The 18,112-nt window shown below is 45.0% G+C and overlaps 1 protein-coding gene across 3 annotated transcripts in view; it reads right to left on the bottom strand.

Moving 5' to 3' along the window:
- Positions 1–4,692: 4,692 nt before the first annotated feature.
- The window catches only part of Psen1 (presenilin 1), a 50,686-nt gene continuing 37,266 nt past the window's right edge, over positions 4,693–18,112 (bottom strand). For all 3 annotated transcript variants that reach the window (XM_051196292.1, XM_051196294.1, XM_051196293.1), the window contains 6 exons: positions 16,397–16,617; positions 12,703–12,801; positions 12,207–12,293; positions 9,996–10,169; positions 7,297–7,415; positions 4,693–5,858 (listed from right to left, as the gene is read on the bottom strand). In XM_051196292.1, coding sequence (XP_051052249.1) covers positions 5,703–5,858; positions 7,297–7,415; positions 9,996–10,169; positions 12,207–12,293; positions 12,703–12,801; positions 16,397–16,617 — 856 coding nt within the window. In that variant the 3' untranslated portion in view covers positions 4,693–5,702. The remainder of the gene's footprint in view (positions 5,859–7,296; positions 7,416–9,995; positions 10,170–12,206; positions 12,294–12,702; positions 12,802–16,396; positions 16,618–18,112) is intronic.

The raw sequence follows: 18,112 nt of genomic DNA, 5'->3' as shown, positions 1-18,112 counted from the left end.
TGCACCGCAGTGCCTACGCAGAGATCAGAGAGAACCTTCTCAAAGTTGGTTTTCTCCCTCAGCTGTGTAGATCTGGTGAGGACACTCAGGTTCTCAGGCCTGCGAAGCACTTTTCACCTGTGATGGCCCTTTTAATCAGACTCTGAGTGGTCTCCAACCCCCAAGATACGGAGTGAGGTTGGTCCTTACCTGTGTGAGAAATGCAGGCTTGCTCTTTCCATGTTCTTTCAAGGCTCTGAGTCCACGCAGGGCTCCTAACATTCAGAACCCACTTCCAGCTGAGGCACACAAGCCATGAGCTTCCATCAGAATACAGTACCACTGCCTCTTAAGATTCATGGAAACAAACGATGCCTCCACGCGATGGTTTGAAAAATGGCCCCAAAGGGTGTAGCACTATCAGGATATATGGTCTTGTTGGAGGGTGGGGGTGAGCTCTGAGGTCTCCTATGCTCAAGCTACACTCAGTGACACAGACCACTTCCTGCTGCTTGCAGATCAAGGTTAGGGCTCTCAGCTCCTCTAACACCATGTCTGCCTGGATACCGCCCTGTTCCACCATGATGTTAATTAATGGACTGGGCCTCTGAAACTGTAAGCCACCCAATTAAACGTTTTCTTTTGTAAGAGTTGCCATGGTCATGGTGTCTCTTCACAGCAATAGCAACCCTATCTAAAACACTGCATTTCTCACAGGAGTGGATATTTAGATTCCAGATGCTTTGTGCTGCTGGCATGACTGGTCATTCATCTTTTGTTTTTTTTGTTTGTTGTTTTTTTCGAGACAGGTTCTTGCTACCTATGTGGTCTGACTGGCCTTGAACTGAAGTTGATCCTCCTGCCTGTCTCTTTAGTGTTGGGATTATAGGGTGCACTACCACACCTGGCCCCACCTCTTAGCTGTTCCTTCTGAAGACAATGGCAAGCTGTGGCTTTTCCTACCACCAAACTGATGGTGTGGTTATTTATTTGTGTGACCCCAGGAGTCCATTCTCTCCTTCTACCAAGTGGATTCCAGAGATGAAACTCAAGTCATCAGGCTTGTATCTTCACCTGCTGAACCACAGTACCAGACCCCTATCATGTATTTATTCACAGCTTAGAAATGGAAATGTTTGTAGTTTCAGGACAGAGACAGAAGGAGGGCGCATACCACATAATGAAAGCAGTAGTGCATTTTCCATCAGTGTGGCTGTGTAGCAATCCCTTTCTCTTCCTCCCCACTTTCAAAATGCTCACCACATAGCCGTGGCTATCCTGAAACTATGGGATTAAAGGCATGGGCCACCACCAACCACCGGGCTTGTTCTTTTTTCTTTCTTTTTTTCTTTTAAGGCAATGTGTCATTATGTATCCCGTGCTGGCCTTGAACCCACAGCAATCCTCTTGGCTCAACTTCCTCAGAGCTGAGTGTACAGGCATGCATCATGTCCAGCTTTGGGTTATTCAGAATACAGGCTGCTGATAAATGTGTTTTCATTAGGAGAGGACAAGAGGAAGTATGTTGTGTGTTTGGTACAAATGCAGTTTTTTTGCTTAACTACAGATCCATAACATAGAACCATGAACAGTGGTTAGAAACAGCTGGCTGCTACGCTGTTAAAGGTGTGGCTCTGCTATAACCCATGCTGCCTTGTTACGAACAGACAGCATTAAGTTTCAAAGTGTCTTGGCATCTATGAACCAGTGCACAGGCTTCCATATCCCGTGTTCCTTGGAAGAAAACGAGTACCACTAGGCTCATGCGTTCTTTATTCATTTGACAGAAATAGAAAGAAAATCTGCAATCATTTATCAAAATTTTATCTTACCAAGAGTTTGAAAGGTATTTATTTAAAAAGTTGCATTCACAGTCTGTTATGTAAAAAGTAGTAGTACCCATAGGAAGCCAGGCAACCCTCACCCTGGCATTTGGCATTCTGCATTGGCCTTCATTCGCCAAGTATGCATTTGAATAGAAACTTTTTCAGGGAAATCCTTCCTGCTCAGCAGGCCAAGTTCAAGCTACACTCCAGGCCCAGAGGGAGCTCCTGCATCCCAGAGAGGCACACTGCTGCCCCACACTCCTGGAAATGGCTTTGACATTCAAAAAAGGGTTCATTTCAGCACCAGGGTGTGCTTTGCAATATGCAGATTGGGGTTTCCTATCAGGATTAGTGGACTGAAGAGGTGCAGAAGACCCTGAGATGTGACAGTCTGTGGGTATCTAGCTGGCAATGAGGGCTGGCAAAAACTAAAACCAGTGTTTTGTTTTGTTTCAGTGCCCATGGTTGTATAATCTAAAGACAGAATACCCCAGGATTGTTTGTAGATTCTTACTTATTAAGGTACAACATTATTTCCATCCTAATGATGAAAGCTAATATCCAGTTTCCAAGCTATCCTCAAACTCAGCAATAAGGACCTACTGGAAGTGAGGAGGGGTGGGTCAGGCTGTTCTGCATAGACCACCCTAAGGCTCATTTAGAGAGGGGCTCGGGCTGGGCAGTGGTGGTGCAAGCCTTCAATCTGTGTGGGCTCTGGGGTTGTAGCTCGATTGGTAGCAAGCACACAACCCAGGTTCGATCCCCAGCAGAGTAAATTGGGCATAGTGGTGCATGTGGATAATTCCAGCTCTTGGCAGTCAGAAGTTCAAGATCATCCTCAGCTACATAATGAGTCTGAGGATAGCCTGGGATTTTCTTTCAGACAGGGAAAAAGAAAGGGGAAGAGGAAGGAACAGGAAATGGAAGGGAAAAGGGGAGGGAGGAACGGGAGAGGACAAGCAGGGCTCTGACTCATCTTTGCAGCCTTAGCCTCCTGTACCATGCCAAGCACACAAGAGAATGAACAAAGCCCGCTTCTCAGCTTTTCTTCCAGGGTTAGGTCACAAACGGTCACAAATGCAAAGCCTGACTCTGGAGACCACAGACGGAGATGTCTTTTTGAAGCCTGATCAAGAATGGCGTTGGTGGTGCACGCCTTTAATCCCAGCACTCGGGAGGCAGAGGCAGATCTCTGAGTTTGAGAGTCCAGCCTGGTCTACAGAGCGAGTTCCAGGACAGGTTCCAAGGCAATACAGAGAAACCCTGTCTTGAAAAATCAAAAAGAATGTACATAGGGCCAGCAAGATAGCTCAGTGGGTAAAAACACATGCCTCCAAGCCTGAGGATCTGAGTTTAATTCCTGGAATGGTGGTGGTGGTGGGAGAGAACCAACTGCTGTTATTGTTATCTGCATTTGAACTCATGAGCAGGCACATGCTCCATGCCTACACATAAAGTAAATAAATGTGATATATAATATATATACACAAACTCAGCATGGCGGCACATGCCTGTGATCCCCAGTACTTGTAAGGTGAAGGCAGGGGGATAATAAATTTGGGTCTAACCTGTGCTACACTGGAGACCCTATCATGTACATTTGCTTAGGACCACAGACAGGACAAGCAGGAAACACTTGGGCACCTTTCACAAAAGGACACTAAGCTTCCAAGTGAAGTTTGAAAGTGAAACTGTCCTTTTGGGGTTTTGTTCCTTTGTGGTAAAGACAAAGATTGCTTTTGGCTGTTGTCCTTTGTGCCATTTTTTTTTTTTCTCCTGGAGAAATAGGGAGTGAAAGCTGTGCCCCTAGGACTCCTCTAACACAGCAGGATCAAAAACAGGAAGGAGCCCTTCCTCTCCGGCCAACCCCTGCACGGCTCTCATTCGCCGTGCTGCCCATAAAAGCCCTGTCCTGTAGGCCTCAGACCCGAGCCCTGAAGTTACTGCTTTTCTCCCACTATTTTTCCATCAAGCGGGTTGGATTCAGTGGCTTTGTCCCAGGTGCTGCTTGGCTGTCGGCCACTCCACTCCGGGACTTAAACACACGCACACCCATATACTCGGAGCCTTCCTTTTCTATACAGGGCCTTCCATTGGCCTAGACCTCGATGAGGCTATGCTAGCTGGCCAGCAAGCCCAGGGATCCACCTGTCTCCACTTCACCAGTGAGGGGCTAAGGTCAAATTCTTACTAGGATCATCCCAGGCTGAGTGAGGTGTAGCTCATTAGTGGAACATTTGCTAGTATGTCCCAAACCCCAGGTGTGATCAACAGTAACACACACGCATACACCCCAGTGTGGCCCAAAATAAATACTCTAAATTCTAAAGAGAAAGCCAAACTGGTTCATAACCGATTCATACACAGGCTAGTCTGGGAGAGAACCAACAGGCCTTTCTTGGGCCACAGTTGTTTCTCAGGTGATCTCCTAGCTGAGGCGACTGCCACATGCGTGTGGGACCCCTGTAGCCTCGGCAACATGGCCACTGCCCATTTCACACAGTGATGCGGAGATGAGGGAAGAGGCAGACACGAAGTCACCAGGCGCCCTTCACACCCGCACCCGCCTGTGGGTGAGCACACGGGCCCATGGCTGTGGGAGGCCCCTGCTCTTGGCAGCTGCTTTAGTCCAGACTCCAGCTTCTCCCACAGCTTTTCTCCAAACCCTTGTTTTGTTACAGACAATTGGTTCATGAACTGACAAACTCCAGCATTGGACATTAATTCAAATTCTGTAGTTTTATTTTTTTAATTTTTCCAATGCTGGGGATTGAACCCAGGTCTTGCTAGACAAACAATCTACCACTGAATTCTACCCCAGGCCCTAGTTTCAATTCTGACCCTGACAGTGGGTTGCAGTGACAAAAGAAAAACCAGGACAGAGTGCTTCACCAGCCACTTTTCACTTTAATTCTTTGGGCACACATCCTATTTGCCCCCGACAGCTAGGCGGCAGCACTGAGTTGACACAGTATTTGCATCCTATGAGGCTGAGACCCTGCATTACCAGGGTCACTTGCTACCTCCCAGAGCTGCCTTATCTGCTGTCAAAGAGAACTGCTGTGAGGATAAGGAAAGGGCAGGGAGAGGAAGCATCTGGGGCGAAAGTAAGCTTGCGAGTATGTCTGAAAACGAGGAGATTGTGGAAACCCAGAACTTGCTTAAGGCTCACAGGGGACTGTTGAGCAATAGTTCCATCATTCCTAGAAATTATAAACTTTGGAACCTGAGGTTATGACTCTCAGGATAAAGCAATCCCACACGTTCAGACTGGCCTTGGGAAGAAATGGCAACCACAGATGGTAACAGTGTCAGTGCTTGAGAACAAAAATGGTCAAGAGCCATGGATGTGACGGGAGCGGGGTCTGTATGAGGGTGGTGTCCTTATTTAAAACTTGCAAGTGGGCAGCAAACGAGCCTAAGGGTGAGGCGGGGCCCAGGGCCACCTCCTCAGAGAACCCCTGGACAGCGCAGGATTCAGCTAGTGCATGCTTTATTTCCAGCACGGTGTGGAAGGTGCAAGTGCTGTTTGGGTCATGCCACTTCATTTAGCCTCTTGAGAGTTCCTAGTGTTGGCAAGATCTCCAATCCAAGCGTTACAGGCAGAGCACAACTTCTTGACCCAGCATGTTTTCTTGTCCTTGTCTCTCAAATCTGGTAGTTTCTGCACTGGGGGACATCTGTCCACTGCAATGATGAAAGTCGGAAACCGTTTTCTGTAGACACCTCCTTCCAAAGTCCAAGAGTGCAGGGGCCCAGGGCAACTTGGAAGGAAGCTGCCAAAGTCCAGCTAGAGTCTTGACTTCGTTAGATGAGGACATGGGAAAGTCACCTGTGTCCTCCTCACGCATTTAATAATCAAAGAAGAAATATCCATGGGTTCTAACTGCAGATATGTTAGATATAAAATTGATGGAATGCAAGCTGGTCCATAAAGGGCTGCACAAGATAATCTGTGGCAAAGTAGAAAACCAGCCCAAAGGTGATGGAGATGGGAAGAGCCGGCAGCGCCTTCTTGAAGATGGCGAGTAGAAGTAACGTAAGGCACAGGCCCTGTGGGGACGGAGAGGCACACTCAACATTTCAGTTATTCAGTACCACATCAGTGAATGCTCTCCTTCAAGTTTACCTTTTACAACGAAAGTTTCATGAAATCTAGTCATGAAAGAAAAACTTCTGGAACGACCTGATGGCACACACCAGTTACTCAGCAAGCTGAGGCAGGGTTACCTGAGCCCAGAAGCTTGCGCCCAGCCTGGGCAACAGTGAAAAGAGGGGATGCGAGTGTGAGAGGGAAGGAGCAATCTGTGCCCTCTGTGAAAACGAAGCTGCTGGGTTTTCTTGTTCATTTATATACACAGTCCAGACCGGCCTCAAACTGTATCCTCCTGCCTCAACTTGCTAAGTGCCAAGGTGCCTGGCCTCAAATCCCCCATACAGCTAAGAACAACCTTGACCTTTGGGTCCTTCTTCTTCTACCTCCATAGGGGGCACTGGCCACCATGCTTGCGTTATGTAGTCAGAGACCGAATGCAGGGCTTTGAATACGCTCGGCAGGCCTCTAGCAACTGCACCACACACCTCAACTCCAAGCAGTCGGAAACAGTCCATTTATTATTAGTTAGAGACAGGATCTCACTAAGCAGTCTAAAATTTAACCAGGCAGAGATCCACCTGCCTTTGTCCCCAGAATGCCAGGATTAAAGGTGCACACTAACACACCCAGCTTTCTAAATTTTGAAAGCCACAGGCACTGTAAGATGGGAGTACACTCTGGGCCAGCCTCTCTTGCTCCACACCTGCTGTCCCAAAACAACCCGGGTGCACACTGAGCATCAATGGAAAATCACTGAACACGCTCTGACTCAGTGCATAGATCAGGAGAGTCTTTATTGACTGCCTTGCTTCTGGCCTCCCCACGCAGTGTCTAAGCAGAAGTGTAATTTCCTGGAGAACTTCGAAGACAAAGCTGAGCACAGGACTGATACCAAAAGCTCATGTAGGAAGAGATCACAGCAAGTGCATACTTCAGTTCATCAGACTCAGCAATATACTTCTTCACAGACAAGACACAGCTAGGCTGGAAGCATCAGGCGATTTTAATATATGGCCAGAGTAGAGAACTACTCAGATAGGGTCTAATTACCCAATTTTAAAGTTTCTCAACGGATTGGAATTCTCAGCCTATCTGGAGTCCAAAGAAAATTGTTAGGGCCAGGAAGATAGCTCAGCAGGTAAAAGCACTTGCCACAAAAGCCTGATCCCTGAACCCATGGAAAAAGCTGGAAGCAGGGGCCTCACCTGTGGTCCCAGCACTCCTGTAGAGCTATGGGAAGTGGAGACAGGAGGCCAGCTTAGAGTGCACAGTTCAGTGCAAAAACAAGAGGCAACCTGCTTGGGGTGGAAGGAAAGACCTGGCTCCCCAAAAGTTGTTCTATTACACATTTGTCACAGAACATGTGCACATAACACCTTGCCAGGGTATACTTACAATTAATATGGCTACAAAGCAGGCTATGGTTGTGTTCCAGTCTCCACTGGCGGTTGCTGAGGCTTTACCAACCAGAACACTGTAGAAAATGAAATCTCCCAATCCGAGTTTTACGCCCCCTAAAATATGAAAGATTAAAGATGTAAGAAAGTTTGCCATTCTTTTCTATGCTTTTTTTAAAGATAGGGTGTTGTTATATAGCCCAGACTGGTCTTGAACTTGTGTACCTCCTGCCTCTGCCACTCAAGCCCTAGGACTACAAGTATGTGCCACCACACCCAAGCACTGTGATTTCATAATTCAATTTTATGACCCCAAGCCAGGCATGGTGACATGCACCTGTACTTTGAGCTACTCAGGAGACTGAGTAGGAGGACGGCTTAGGACCAGGAGTGTGACTATGTCTCAAAATCCAAAGCCAAAATGAATCAAAAATCAGCCCCATGCTAACTGCGAAGTCAGTAAATGATACACGCAATTTAGGGTTCAGAAAGATTGTTTTGTTTATCTTCTGTTTCTTCTACATCATGAGTTTCAGAGTCTATGTGACTGGAGTCCTAAGAGATGCTGCTGCTCCATCTCAGTAACTACAAAAACTTAATCAACCATCACATAACAGGCTTCTACGGGCTGCACCACTGAGTCTGCACAGAGCCTCGTGTGTACCTCAGTGACCTGTGTGACTCAGTGACCGTGAAAGTTCAGAGTGAATGACATCATCACAATCCACACCAAACCATGCTGGAAGGCACCATGTGCCATTGCCCCTGCCCAAACCCAAGCCACTTTCTTTTTTTTCTTTTTTTGAGAAAGGGTTCCACTCTGCAGCCCTGGCTGCCCTGGAACTCACAGAGATGCCCCTGCCTCTACCTCCCGAGTGCTGGAATTAAAAGTCATCATCTTTTTGGCTTGGTTTTGTCCCCTCATTTTCTATTTTTATGAATTTATCTTTTCTAGACGTTTCATATACAGTCATACAAAAGATGTCTTTAGTGATTACATACTAACCTTTAAAAAGTTGTTATGAGCTCAGCAGGGTGGCACACTTGTAATCCCAGAACTTGGGAGGCAGACTCTGCAGGAGGATCTCTGTGAGTTAGGGGCTAGCCTGGTCTACAGAGAGAGTTCCAGGACAGCTAGAGCTGCACAGAGAAACCAAACAAACAAAAAAGTTGTTTTGGGGTTGGAGGAGAGGCCCCAGTGGGTAAACTTCTTGCGATGCAAGCATGAGGGCCTAAGTCTGGAGCCCAGCACCCTGGGCACGGTGCATATCTCTAACACTGGTGCTGGGGGGGGGGGGGTGGGAAATGAATGGAAAGTGAAGAGACAGACAGACAGACAGACACAGATGGACCCCGCCAGCTTAGCCAGCATGGCCAGCCAACTCCTAATTCTGCGAGGGACTTTGTCTCAAAAAAAAAAGAGGCTAAAAATACCAAGAAACCAGCAAAGGAGAAAAGCTGCATAAACGTATTGAAACCTGTTTCATCCGCAGAGCAAACAGAGACTGCCCACCTCAATAGAATGTGATCGGGGATGCGGTGAGACAGAGAGAAAAGGCGCCAAAAGAGAAAGACACCTAACACGGGACTCACACGGGAGAGCACGCCTGCACACATATACACACATACCTCCCACACAAACACACAGGAAAGGCTTTGGAAGACATGTGTGTGCCTTTTAGAATCAAAACACTGCAGTAACCAGACTTTTGTAAGAAACCATGTCTGCTTTAACACACTATCAGTCGCATATGGATTAAGAATGTCTGGGTACTTGGATGTACAAGAATGTATCAATTAGGTGCCATAAAATAGGGGTCAAGGGAGAATTAAAAACCCATGAAATGGGGCTGAAGAGACGGCTCAACAGTTAAGAGCACTGACTGCTCTTCCAGAGGACCCAGGTTCAATTCCCAGCACCCACATGGCAAGCAGCTCAGAACTGTCTGTAACTCCAAGATCTGACACCCTCACACAGACATACATGCAGGCAAAATGCCAATGCACACAAATTAAAAATAAAAACAAAGATAGAAAGCCCATGAAGGGCTAGGTGTGGTGGCCAAAACTCAGGAAAGGCAGGCAAATCTCTGAGTTTCAGGCCAGACAAAGTTATATAGTGAGGCCCCCCCTTACCCCCACAAAAACAAACAAACAAAAAACAAAAAACAAGCAAACAAAAAACCCACAGAAAAAAAGTCATGAAGGCCAGAACTTGACAATTCACAAGCTTAGCAACTTAGCTCTAAAAATTCACTGGCTGTTAATGGCACCTCCTGCTAAGTGAGTACTATAGTTCTCAGCATTATTTGTGGGCTTATGTTCTCACTTCACTGTGCTCTCTCCTGTGTGGATGTATTAAAAGAGGGGACCTGGGGGGGGTGCACAGCAATTAGAGGCCAAACGTTGACACCTGGTGTCTTCGTCAGTCATTCTCCATCTAAGTTTTAGAGACAGGGTCTCCCACTGGCCCTGGAAAAATTCAGTTTGGTCGGCAAGCCCCAGAGACCCTCCTGTCTCTCCTCCCCAGTGTTTTTTCTTAAAATGTGAGTGTTGGAGATTGAACTCAGGCACTCATGCTTGTGTGGCAAACACCCACGTAAGCTAGTTCCTCTGAGCAATTCAATGTGCTCTCGAGAGATGGGTGACAGAGTCACTTAAAGAAACCCTGACTTCAGACAGAGATGACACACGTACTTTCCTCCGGGTCTTCATTGGTTAGGATACTGCTGGAAAGTTCCTGGACAGCAGCTCTTGACTCAGGAGTGGAGCGATGAGGCCCCAGGTGACTGTCCCTTTGGGCTTCCCATTCCTCACTGAAGCCACCATCATCGTTCCCAGGACTAGAGTCCTGTGTCTCCCTTTCTGCTCCTTTAAGAGAGAAGGTGGCAATTAGAGACTAATACTTAGAGCCATTTCCCCCATAGACTAGACGGCAGAGTCTTGGTCAGAGCAAGCAGAGCAATTCTTCCATTCTTTCTTCTCAACTAAAGTTCTCCAGCTGAGGGCTGTGGCTCGGAACTGTCTGAGTGTTGACACTCCTCCCTTTCTTTCCTCTTTCCACGGAAGGGAGGCATGGCTTCCATCTTCCTTGCATGCAGTCTGGATTTAATGCTCAGTACTGCAACTGTCGTGATCACAAACAAACGAGGGCTGAGGACAGCCAGCATGTCAGAGGTGGCAAAGAATGAAATGGCAAAGAACCTGTGCCCTGTGAACACCAACAGGGAATGTCTTCTGTTCACTATCCCCAGAGGTAGGGGACACTGGGCATACACCTAGTGACCACTCACCAGTTTTGAAAGAAAGAATAAAATCTTAACACACCACACACACCCATGCTCATATAACATACAGTGTGGTGGGTGGCTTTGTGCCAACTTCACTCAAGCTAGAGTCATCAGAGAGGAGGGAGCCCCGATTGAGAAAACACCTCCATAAGATCAGGCTGTACACAAGCCTGGAGAGAACTTTCTTAATTAGTAATCGATGGGAGACAGCGCAGCCCATTATGAGTGGTGCCATCCCTGGGCGAGTGGTCCTGGGTTCCGTAAGAAAGCAGGCAGAGAAAGCCACAAGGACCAAGCCAGCAAGCAGTGACCACCTCCATAGTTTCTGTGTCAGCTCCTGCCTGTTTGAGTTTCTGTCCTCACCTTCAGTGATGAACAGTGATGTGGAAGTGGAAGCTGGATAAACCCTTTCCTCCCCACGTTTCTTTGGTCATGGTCTTTCTTCACGGCAATGGAAACCCCAACTAAGGTTGCTGGGCATTGGTGGTACATGCCTTTAGTCCCAGCACTCAGATCTCTGTGAGTTTGAGGCCAGCCTCGTCTAAATAGCTAGTTCCAGGACAGGCTCCAAAGCAATACAGAGAGGAAAAAAAAAAGAGAGAGAGAAGAAGAAAGAAGAAGAAGAAGAGGAGGAGGAGGAGGAGAAACCCCAACTAAGACATATAGTCAACTTGGGGCAAGAGAGATGGCTCTTCCAAATTACTTAAGTTTAGCTCCTAGCACGCACACACGATGGTTCACAACATCCACAGGTACCAACCATGCATGTGCACATACATGCAGGCAAAACACTCAAACACAAAATTAAATATATATATATACAGTTTAAAATTAAGCTTTTAGCCACCATTTCCAATACTTTCTCACTTGTCTTTGATCTGTTACTGTCAAATGTCACCTTGTTCTGCTGCCTCGCTCTACAGAAATGAGGTCCGTCCGACAGCTTTGAGCCTCAGACCGGAGTTTCCAGTTATTCAGGGTACTCGTACAGCCAGCCAGATGCGTCCTTGTTCTCTGTACCCCAAACAGCAGTAACCAAGGCCCACTGTCCTTCTCTTAGCAGTCATTTTCAGTTTCCTTTTCAACCTCCTAAGGTTAGCCATTTGTCTTTTTAAGAGATGGCCTTGCTGCTTTACTTTTACACCACACTGTTCTTCAATTCATTTTACCTCTAGTCTGAGGTTACAGGCATTCTGACTACATCTGGTTAAGGTTCTCACTCACTTTTATCTATTAGGAGGGTGGGAGAGAGGGAGAGAGCTGCTTCTTCTTCTTCTTTTTTTTTTTTTTTTAAAGAAGGCATACCTCTTTAAAAATTATACATTAATGACAGCATCTTAGCCCAGTGTGGACTGGTGGCTTTACAAGTATTTCAGTGCCTTAAATAGTTGTACATGCATTTACTGGGATGGCCAGTTTTTCTAGGAGACTCTCTGTGACATCTTTCACCATCACATGTCCTCCTATGTCTAGTGCTTCTCAAATGGCAGGCAAGTGCTCTGGCCCTGACCTCCAGCAGGACCAAAGAGGTTGAAATTACTGCTTCCTAACTTCAACAATTTATCTATACGTGATAATGAACCTACAAAACTAGGACATTTACAAGAGCATCACCTACTTTGTGTGTTATACTTGGGGTTTTGGGGTACCCTTCTTTGGGCTTCTGGGTCTCCTTCAGCCATATTCACCAACCACACCATTGTTGCTGTTGAGAAAGACAAAGATGCAGGTGAGTTCTCAAAGCCTAGGGCACTGCACTAGCAAGCAAAAGGCCATTAATTCTCTGTGGTTTGGAACCACTGGTCTTTGTGCTGTCACCTCAAATGTTACACAATCAGAAGTAAACAAGGGTTAAGAAATGATAAAAGACTGCAGGTTAAGAACCATGTATAACACTGAATGCAGCAGGGCTGGAGAGATGGCTCAGTGGTTAAGAGCCATGGATGCACTGGCTGCTCTTGCAAAGGACCTGGGTTTGATTCCCAGCATCTACATGGTGGTTCAGAACCACCATAAATCCAGTTCCAAGAGATCCATGCTCTCTTCTGACTTCTGACCTCCAAGGGCACCTTAAAGCTAAAGACACTAATACAGCACCGCTCCAGCATACTTACAGGAATAGATCAGCGCTGGAAAGAGAGTTTCATTTCTTTCCTGAGCTGTTTCAACCAGCATACGAAGTGGACCTTTGGGACACAAAACAGCCACCAAATCTAGAAAGAGGAAAATAAAAAAAAAGACACCCAATAAAATATATTGACTGAAAATATATATATATATATACATGCTGGGGAGGACTTAAATGAGGGACAAACTTAATGAATTTTTACAAAAGGTACTGGAAAAATATGGAAATACTTGTACTTAAGCAAGTAAGAGAAAGCAACCTGAACAAAATAAAACAGAACCCAAAGAAGTCCTGTGCAAATTACACTTTGGCCTTGCTGTTGTGTGCTCAGTCTACAGTCTATGATTACTGGGGTCTAGACACAACTCTTCTTAGTTGGAAGGAGAGGCAGGAACAGCAAGGCAGAGCTATTCTAGAGTATTTCTCAATCTGTGACAAGCAGAATGGGAAGGCATTATAACAGTGCGGGATGGGGCATGCTGGGGGAGGGGCGTGCACGTGCACAGCTTGTGAAGGCCGCACCCCATTCCCAGCACCTTAAACAAGCACGCTTAATTAAGGAACCTGCAATAAGAGGGCAGCAAATTTAAATAAAGTGATAGCGAATGACAAAGTTTAATATTTTTTCAGTTTCCAGTCAATAAAGTACTTCACAAATATTTAGGTCTCAAAACATATGAGATGCTAAAAATTGACCTATTTCATAAAAATAGCAGCTCAGAGAGGAAGCAATATGCCTAAATTATATTTGATTCTAACACCATTTTCTTCCATGCACTACAATTTTTCTTACATTTTCTGTGTTACAGAAATCCTGAAAATAACCTCAAACATTTAAAAATATGAAACAGGTATAGCTAAATTTGTAAAGGAAGACTTGACAGCCGACATCACTGTCATTCAGACGGCTTCAGTGGTCATGTCTGTGTACAATAGCAAGAGCAATACACCAGTAACTCCCTCCTCTCGCCACTTCCTTTTATGTGTTCAAGTGAGAAAAAGGAAATTTCCTGTACTTGCAACTAATGAGATCACAGCTGGTTTAAAGCTGCCACATCCTGTAACTCCTTTGGTTTTTATGACATGTTTCCCCTTATAGAATTTTGAAATAAATAGATTCAGTTATTTTTAGGGCAACTGAAATAAATGAAAATTAATTCACTTAAACATTTTCAGAACACTTCTGACAAAACATCTTGATACTTTGTAAGAAGCAGAGTTGAGAGAGTCACTATCTAAAACTGGCTACACAGCTCCTCCACATTCAGAAGACCCAAAGCTCGGAGGAGGTCACCTGTGCTAGGAGCAGAGGGTTGAGGGTCATGGAGAGAATATCACAAGCTTAGAATTCAGATTCTAGGTCAAGCCACATGAGATGAGGCAAATATTTTACCTCTGTAACCTTCAAGCTTCTTAGCAATAAACAAGTCTGTGATAAGTACATTGCTGTGTATGAGTATGCTGGACTTGCAGGAATTGGTTCTCTGCTATCATTACATGGATTCTGGAGATCCCACTCAGGTTGTCCGCCTTGGTGGTAAGAGCTGTTACAGGCTCAGCCACCTCACTAGCCCCAAACTGGCCTTTCTTCCCTTTCTCAGGGACAGATAGGAGGTTTACAAAACCTCAGTAAGATTAGATCACCCAGATGTGACCTAATAGAGCAAATACTTTTCTAACCCCGACTACACATACACACTGACTGGCTGAGTTCTATTCCCACAGGCTTTCCCTGTCCATTAAAGGGTGGCAGTTTCCAGCTACAGGTCACCACATACTTTGATGCTCTTTAGAATGGGGGCCACCCAGTAGTCTCTGAGAGGGATCTGTTTGGCTTTCACGTGGACAAGAGCGGGAAGATAAAGCTAGTCACCCTGTTACTCATGACTAGAGTATTAATGTGACCCATGTCACAGCAGTTGTTCACAATTCTTAAAATTGAAATTTAATTATGTGTATTCATGTATATCTTTATGGCTGTGCGTATGTGAGTGCTGTGAACTGAGCTCTGGTCCTTTGCAGTAGGATGCAACCTTAACTACTAAGCCATCTCTCCAGTCCTAAAGGTATTGAGGTCAGGGTTTTTTGTTTGTTTTGTCTTGTTTTTGGAGACAGGGTTTCTCTGCGTAGCCCTGGCTGTCCTGGAACTCGCTCTGTAGACCAGGCTGGTGATTTGCCTGCCTTGCATTAGACTCCCCGAAGTTCAGGTTGATGAAGTCAGTCTAAACCAGGTTTTCCATTGCTTTTCTTTGCTTTTTTCTTTTTGGTTTTTCGAGACAGGGTTTCTCGTGGCTTTGGAGACTGTCCTGGAAATAGCATCCATGGACCAGGCTGGTCTCGAACTCACAGAGATTTGCCTGCCTCTGCCTCCCAAGTGCTGGGATCAAAGGTGTGCACTGCCAACACACTTGCTTCCCTGTATGACTCCTGCAGGGGCCCCTCAAGTTATGGGTTCTATCCACAGGTCTTTCTGTAGAAACAGGTATTGGGCTTATTTTACAAATGTAAACCTCACTCTCAGATTTTGTTTATTTTTGTTGTTTTTTAAAAAAGGCTTAAAGTGGGCCAGGTTGGTTTTGAACTTACTACATTAGCTATGGATAACCTTGAATATGCTGGTTCTCCTACCTCTACCCGCCTAGTGCTGAGATCACAGACATACACACCAACCACATCAGGAAAATTTTAATCTTTAAAGGGGTGATTCCACAGAAGCTGCTGTATGATTTTGACCTTAGAATGAACTGAGGAAGGACTGACAGGTGGCTTGGAGCTTAAGAGCACTGGCTGTTCTTCTAGAGGACTGGGTTCAATTCAAAGGGCCCACATGGAGCTCACAACTGGATGGAAATGCAGTTCCAGAGAATATGACATCGTCTTCTAGCCTCTGCAGCAGGCACAAGGCATGCATGTAGCACATAGACATATTTACAGGCAAAACACTCATATACATAAAATAAAAATTTCAAAGAAAGAAACTGAGTTGAGGGCGGTGAGGTGGCTTACTTAAGGTGCCTGCCACCAACCCTGACAATCTGAGTTCATCCAATCCCCAGGATCGCCATGCAGGAAGGGAAGCATTGATCCCTGAAGTAGTTCTCTGACCTCTACACTCATGCCCGGACACATGACCTTCCCCCCAAAACTATGGTAAAAATTTTAAATAAAATGAACACTGTACATGTGTCAGGCAGTCTGCTAGCACTTCTCAGTATATTAAAATCACTGAACTCTTAAGTCCCTGGAAACTTGTTTCCATCTCCCAAGGAAATCAAAGCTCAATGAAACTATTGATGACAGATGTTATTTTGCTGTTTTGTTTCCTGTGGTCTGGAGACTACAGCCAGGGCCTCACATTTGCTAAGAGAAAGAGTTCTGAGTCTTAAGTATTCTAACCAGCAAACTATGACTCCACTCCTCCCATGAATCCAGCACACACAGAGTTACAACTGGAAGTCATGATAAACATGTTACAAGCCCTCACTCTCAGGGCTACAGATGGGGCTCAAGGCCCAGCACTTGCCTAGCACCAACTGGTTCCACATACAACCCTCAGCACTGTAAAACTGCTATGGGACATAACCGTTAAGATTTTCCTTAAACCAAGATAACTAGAAGAGGAAGGAAAACACACCAGTGAGTATTTCTGTGATGAACAAAGTGTCAGTCTTGAGTTTTACCATATACTGAAATCACAGCCAGGATGAGCCATGCGGTCCACTCAGGGAGGTACTTGATGAAGACCAGGGCCATCAGGGCACTGATCATGATGAGGTACGCTTGCTGCAGTCGCAGTGGGCCTTTCCAGTGGATGGCAATCATCCCCACCACACCGAAGTTCCAGATCAGGAGTGCCACGGTAATGTAGTCCACAGCAACATTGTATGTCTTAAACACTTCCCTGGAAAGTTAAACAAGGATCTGAAGTGGCTTATGTGCAATGATTCTCAAGTACATACCGAATGCTGAAACATTAGCTATTCAAATCCATATCTATGTTTTACTATGGCCTATGCTGTACTGTCATTTAAGTAACATTTTTTAAAATCACATTTTCCTCAAGCAGAACTTATTTTAGCAGGTACCACATTATTTATATTAATGAATGAATTTTTATAGGTCACATCTATAAATAACAAAAACTTTAAAAAAAGGAAATCATACCACCTAAAATACCATATACATATACTATACCAATATTATATTTTTTTTAATTAGAAACAAGCTTTTTTTTTTTATATGTCAATCCCAGTTCCCGAACCCTTCCCTCCTCCCCTGGTCCCTCCAAGCCCCTTTCCCACCCCTTTTCTGCTTCCCAGGGAAGGTGAGGCCTTCTGTGGGGATCTTCAAAGTCTGTCATATCATTTGGAGCAGGGCCTAGACCCTCCCCCTGCCAATACTATATTTTATAAAATCCCAGTTTAAAGTATCTGAAAACTAGAAAAAAAAAAAAAAAAAAAAAAGGACCAATAAGCGTTACAGCAGAAACACATGTTCATACTGAAACTTAGAGAACATAGTTTGACTCATTGTTGCTACAGAAACAAACCCCATCCTGTAGAGAGCTGCGAAGTGCCGCAGTGCCGGGCCTTAAAGATGGCGCTGGCTTCCGCCCTCCACCTTTCTGATGGTGAGTGCTCTCTGTATTAAACAATTCCATATTTGGCTAAGGCTGAGGATCTGGCTTGCTTCCGTGTATGTGGACCTGTCTGTTTTTAGTATATGTCTTCACAAATTACTACAGTAAAAATGTTTTTAAATTAATACATTTAAATTTTTATTTAAATCATTTTATTCTATACATGAATCCAAATCAAGTTCTTTCCATTACTTAGTTCTGATATACAATTAGAATTTTAAGATTTATTTTTTTTAATTATGTGTACGTGTGTACGTGTGTACGTGTGTGTGTGTGTGTGTGTGTGTGTGTGTGTGTATGTGTGTGTGTGTGTGTGGTGTTATGTGCATGTTATTGGAGGCCACCAGAGGGAACTGGATGCAGGGATAGTTGTGAGCTGCTATGTAGCTGCTGTGAACTGAACTTGGGTCTTCTGTATGAGCAAAAAGCACCCTTAACTGCCTTGCCATCTCTCCAGCCCCAGAACTGGCACTTTCTTAAGGGAACTGACACTGCACGCTGATGTCCTGTTAGGATGCTTTAAGATTATAATACTGTCCAGAGAAATATCTTTGAACTGAATGACTTTTATTCAAAAGGCCCAAAATTATTTTTTTTTTATGTGAAATGTTTTGGTAAATTCAGTTTCAGATTCAAGAGTCAGATAAATAAAGCTAACAGTAATTTAAGTTATTGAAGTAATTTGTATGCTGTATATTAGATTTCAAATTTTCTGTGTATTATAGATTTCAATATTTATTAAAATGACCTATACTTT

The sequence above is a fragment of the Phodopus roborovskii genome, unplaced genomic scaffold (assembly GCF_943737965.1).
Source record: "Phodopus roborovskii unplaced genomic scaffold, PHOROB, whole genome shotgun sequence".
Classification (NCBI taxonomy): domain Eukaryota; kingdom Metazoa; phylum Chordata; class Mammalia; order Rodentia; family Cricetidae; genus Phodopus; species Phodopus roborovskii.
Note: the sequence above shows the minus strand (reverse complement) of the source record. Positions and strands in the feature narration are given on the sequence as shown.